The 5,417-nt window shown below is 46.5% G+C and overlaps 1 protein-coding gene across 1 annotated transcript; it reads left to right on the top strand.

The window, feature by feature from the left end:
• The first annotated feature begins 754 nt into the window (after window positions 1–754).
• LOC145350485 (uncharacterized) lies at window positions 755–5,160 on the top strand. Its single transcript, XM_080199685.1, has 2 exons — window positions 755–1,119; window positions 4,655–5,160. The coding sequence occupies exons 1-2, from the start codon at window positions 879–881 to the stop codon at window positions 5,158–5,160; spliced, it is 747 nt and encodes a 248-aa protein (XP_080055811.1). The 5' UTR covers window positions 755–878.
• The last annotated feature ends 257 nt before the right edge of the window (window positions 5,161–5,417 follow it).

The raw sequence follows: 5,417 nt of genomic DNA, 5'->3' as shown, positions 1-5,417 counted from the left end.
AAGATCCTGTGTGGTGAAGAGGTCTTGTTCGAGCCTGTGCATGAAGATGTTGGCATATTGAGGTGCGAATTTGGTCCCCATGGCTGTTCCATGTGTCTGGATGAAGAACTGGTTGTCGAAGATGAAGACATTGTGGCCCAGGTTGAAGCGGATAAGTTGCAAAATTGCATCTGGAGGTTGGCAGTTGTTGGCGTTGAGTACTGAGGCAGTTGCAGCAACGTATTGTCGTGGGGGATGCTGGTGTAGAGTGCCGAGACATCCATTGTGACGAGGGTTTTGTTACCAAATAAACCAGTTGGACTTTAACCTGGCGTTGTGAGACTTCTTACAATGACCCAAGCCAGGAATTGAACCTGGGTTCCTGGTATTGTGAGTTAGCAATGCTAATTTTCTAGCCTATTTCTGCCTCTGCCACTTTCCCCAGATTATGGTCCTCTTGCTGCTGTCATTTCCTATTTCCATCTCTTCCTCTCACTTCCTACCCACTCTCCTATTTTGGAAACCAAGTGCCTCTGGGCTTGCTCCTTACCAGTTCCTGTTGCTATGGGTCTGAAATTTCGAAGTTGGTGTGTCTTATTGTCTTGCCATCAATACTGACCGGTATCCATTTCTTACAATGCTGCAGATTGACCCAGAGAACAATGGAGGACGGTGAGAGTCACAAAAGGAATTTCAAAGACGCCACTTTGCCCCATTTCCTCAAGACGATCTCTTCCATCCTGACCGTTCTTGAAGTTGCCGTCAGCGTAGGGGAACTCAGCGAGCCCGAGTGTAAACAGTTCAAGAGGGAAATTGAATCTGCGCAGAGAGAGTCTCTGGCAGCCGAGGAAGCAGCCAGCAGCATTGTTGACCTTATTGATGGCAGTTGTGAGAAGCTAATGGTTCAGTACGGCAAACTGGGCAAGGAGCAGAAGGAACTGCAGAAAGGCATCAAATCAACACAGGATGAGTTGGCAGAGGTGGAGAATCAGAGGAAACAGCTTAATGGACGGATCCAAACAGCCAAAGTTTCACTGAAACAAGCAGAGCAGACACTGAGGGCAGCCAGGGCTAAAAAGGGAGAAAAACAAACTGGAAGAGACATAGGAATTGGATTGAGTTTTGTTGTCCCGTGTATCGGTGAGTGGTGACATTTCGGAATTTGCTTTCTTTCTAAGCCTAAACAGAGCTAAGTATCGGGGATTGTGCAAAAACTGACCATGACATCTAGCCCCCTGCTGACAAACGCTCAGACATGAGTTTGTTACCTCTGGAGTTACACTCCTGCCAGCCTCCATTTCTCTGGAACTTTGGACTCATCTGAATTGTTGCCTGTCTTGTAGATTCCCTACAGTGTAGAAGGATGCCATGTGGCCCATCAAGGCTGCATCAACTCTCTCTGACAGAGTACCTTACTCAGACATTATCCCCCATCCTAATCCCATAACCCTGTCCATTTACCAAGGCTAAATCCACCTAACTTCCACATCTTGGAACATTAAGGAGGAATTTGGCATGGCCAATCCACCTAACCTACACATCTTTGAAGTGTGGGAGGAAACCGGAGCATCCGGAGGAAACACGCAAGGACACGGGGAGAAGGTGCAAACTCCACACACACACACACACACACACACACACACACACACACACACACACACACACACACACACACACACACACACACACACACACACACAGTCACCCAAGGCCAGAATTCAACCTGGGTCCCTGGTGCTGTGAGGCAGCAGTGCTAACCACTGTGCCATCCTCTATGCTGATCTGTACCATGTTATCCCGCACAGAATCCTTCTGCTCAACTGACAGACATTAGCTCTCAGTCCAGTAACATCTTTATTTTAAAATTGTAAACCCTATATTCCAATCTCTCCATGCCTCCTTCCCTCCTGAACCCTGTAACCTCCTGCAGCCCCAAAACCCTCGGAGAGGTTTGCACCTTAGCCTCCATTTTAATGGCTCAACTACTGCTCACTAAGCCTTCAGCTGCCTGGGTCCAGAACTCATGGGGATTTCTGTTGTTCTCTCTCTCCCCTCTTTGAAAACAATCCCTAAAATGTCTACCACTTTCAACACACAAACATACAATTTTTTTTATTCATTTGTGGGACAGGGGCCTCGCTGGCTGGGCCAACATTTATTGCCCATCCCAAGTTACCCTTGGAAGGCAGGCAGTTGAGAGTCAGCCACATTGCTGTGTCTCTGGAGTCACATGTAGGCCAGACCAGTTAAGGACGGCAGATTTCCTTCCCGAAAGGATATTAGTGAACCAGATGGGTTTTTCCAACAATTGGCAATAATTTCATGGTCATCACTAGACTCCCAATTCCAAATATTTTCCATTGAATTCAAGTTCCAGCATCTGCCATGGTGGGATTCGAACCCAGGTCCGCAGAACACTTTCTGGATTAGTAGTCTAGCGATACTACCACTAGGCCTAGGAGCAGGAGTCAGCTATTTGGCTACTGGAGGCTGCTCCACCATTGGATAAGATCACAGCTGATCTAAGTGTGGTCTCTACTCCATTTGGTTTCCACCCTATTATCTCCATCTGTGTTCCAGTGTTCGGCTTTCTCTGACACGCTCGTGTGAAACACCTGAATTCAGACAGTTTTTGATATAAGGACTGTGTAGATAGAAGAAACTCCATGGCTACTTTATCAAAGAATATTCCAGGGGGGTTATTCCCAGGGTGCCGATATTCACCCCTCATTCAACTTTACAAAATCACATGATCTGGGAATTACCACATTGCTGTTTGTGGGATCTTGCTGTGTACAAATTAGCTGCTGTGTTTCCAACATGATATCAAACATACTTCATTGGCTGTAATGTGCTTTGGGATGTCCTGTGATCAGGAAAGGTGCTATCTAAATGCAAACCCTTTTTTCAATATTGCAACTTAGATGAAGCAGAACTTCGCAGGATGAGAGAATGTCTGCGTGTGTGTGTGTGTGTCTGCATGTGTCCGCATGTGTCTGCGTGTGTGTGTGCCTGTGTGTGTGTGTCTGTGTGTGTCTGCGTGTGTGTATGCGTGTGCGTGTGTCTGTGTGTATATGTCTGTGTGTGTGCGTATGCGTGTGTGTGTCTGTGTGTGTGTATGCGTGTGTGTGTGTGTCTGTGTGTGTGTATGTATGCGTGTGTGTGTGTGTCTGCGTGTGTATGCGTGTGTGGGTGTCTGTGTGTGTATGCGTGTGTGTGTCTGTCTGTCTGTCTGTGTTTATGCATGTGTGTGTGTCTGTGTGTGTGTGTGTGTATGTATGCATGTGTGTGTATGTATGCGTGTGTGTGTGTGTGTGTCTGTGTGTGTGTCTGTGTGTGTGTGTCTGTGTGTGTGTATGTATGCGTGTGTGTGTGTGTCTGCGTGTCTATGCGTGTGTGGGTGTCTGTGTGTGTGTCTGTGTGTATGTATGCGTGTGTGTGTGTGTCTGTGTGTGTATGCGTGTGTCTGTCTGTCTGTCTGTGTGTGTGTATGCATGTGTGTGTGTCTGTGTGTGTATGCGTGTGTCTGTCTGTCTGTCTGTGTGTGTGTATGCGTGTGTGTGTGTCTGTGTGTGTATGCGTGTGTCTGTCTGTCTGTCTGTGTGTGTGTATGCATGTGTGTGTGTGTCTGTGTGTGTGTGTGTGTGTCTGTGTGTGTGTCTGTGTGTGTGTATGTATGCGTGTGTGTGTGTGTCTGCGTGTCTATGCGTGTGTCTGTCTGTCTGTGTGTGTGTGTGTATGCATGTGTGTGTGTATGTATGCGTGTGTGTGTATGTATGCGTGTGTGTGTGTGTGTCTGTGTGTGTGTCTGCGTGTGTGTGTTTGCATGTGTGTGTCTGTGTGTGTGTCTGTGTGTGTGTCTGCGTGTGTGTGTGTGTGTGTGTCTGCGTGTGTGTGTTTGCATGTGTGTGTCTGTGTGTGTGTCTGCGTGTGTGTGTGTGTGTCTGTGTGTGTGTCTGTGTGTGTGTGTCTGTGTGTGTGTCTGTGTGTGTGTCTGTGTGTGTATGTATGCGTGTGTGTGTGTGTGTGTGTGTGTGTGTGTGTGTGTGTGTGTGTGTGTGTGTGTGTGTCTGTGTGTGTGTCTCTGTGTGTGTGTGTATCTCAGGGGGAGTTGGGGGCTGGATGTAGGGATGTGAAAAAGATGAGTGAGAGTCTGAAGTTTGGGAGCTGAGGACTGATGCCCCTTCTGCTGATTGGACAGTGGAAGGAAAGTTCTGGAATGTACATTGAGGCCAGGGAAGCTTTGAGAAATTGGGCAAAGAGTTTAAAATCAATGATTTGGGGGAATTTCTGGGGTTTAGTGGAAATCAGCTTGGACAGAAATGAGATGCCATTGTTCAGGATTGGTAAGTATTGATTGGTTTAATATTGGCCGGGAGATTCTTGGTTTGGGATTTTGGAATTGGGAGCGTAGATTTTGAGTGAAGTTGGGTATTTGTAGATTCTCGGTGGGGTTGGAAGGTTATGGTCTATAAGATTGACTGAAGTGGGAGTTGTGCAGTTAAGGACAGGAGGACTAGCTAGGGTAAATGCATAGGGTTATTATGAGGATAATGCCTGCCTGAGAGTTTGGTCAGTGCAAACTCGATGGGCTGAATGGCCTCCTTCTGCACCGTAGGCATTCTACGATCTGGCTGTGACTACAGCTTGAGAAGATGTTTGATTTTTCTTTCAGGGATTCCAATGGCAGTAGCCTTTGAGAAGGAACGGATGTTCAGGAAGTCCGAAGTGGATGTAGCTTTGGAGGAGCTCTCCCAGTTAAAGATGAACATTGTGATGGATGAAGAGGAACTGAACAAGCTCAGCGGACAAGTACCTGAGCTGGAGAAGGAAATGGAGAAGGCAGCAGATACTCTGAGCAAGGTGAAACCAGAGTTGCTGAAGCTCAAACAATCTCGCGCTGCATTGGTGAATACACAGTCTAAACTCAGGACCTGTTACCAGCACCTGTCAGCTCTCCATGGGCGAGTGAGTGCACTGAAAGCTCAGACACAGAACATGTACAGCCTGGCTCCACTCATTCCCTTCATAATAGAGACCTGTGCACATGTTCAGCAGCAAGTTCCAGGCAGTGAGTTACTGCTAACTGAGAGTCAAGTCCTTAAGGTCTTAGACAGCCTCAGAATCATTCTACCCAAACTGAAGGAAAGTAACCTTTCAGACAATGACAGTTATATGTAACTTGAATTAAAAATATTCATTAAATATTCATAAAGAAAGAAAATTGAATGATTGAATAATTTGCTATAGAATCATATAGTTCAAAAGGCCATTCGGCCCATTGTATTAGTGCTGAGTCTTTCAAAGGATAATCCAATCAATCATACGCCCACCCCCCTGATCTTTTCCCATTGCTCTGCAGTTGTTTTCCTTTAAGTATTTATACAATTTTCTTTTCAAAACTATTCAACTACGTCCTGCCTAATCTACTCAGCTAC

This window comes from Carcharhinus amblyrhynchos, chromosome 12 (genome assembly GCF_965287045.1).
Source record: "Carcharhinus amblyrhynchos chromosome 12, sCarAmb.v2.hapA, whole genome shotgun sequence".
NCBI classification, from domain to species: domain Eukaryota; kingdom Metazoa; phylum Chordata; class Chondrichthyes; order Carcharhiniformes; family Carcharhinidae; genus Carcharhinus; species Carcharhinus amblyrhynchos.
Note: the sequence above shows the minus strand (reverse complement) of the source record. Positions and strands in the feature narration are given on the sequence as shown.

Bases quoted from the DNA above. Each gene is read 5' to 3' on its own strand.
- LOC145350485 (XM_080199685.1), top strand. From the start codon at position 879: ATGGTTCAGTACGGCAAACTGGGCAAGGAGCAGAAGGAACTGCAGAAA. The intron at 1,120-4,654 runs GTGAGTGGTGAC...TTTTTCTTTCAG, and splicing joins TTTTGTTGTCCCGTGTATCG to GGATTCCAATGGCAGTAGCC.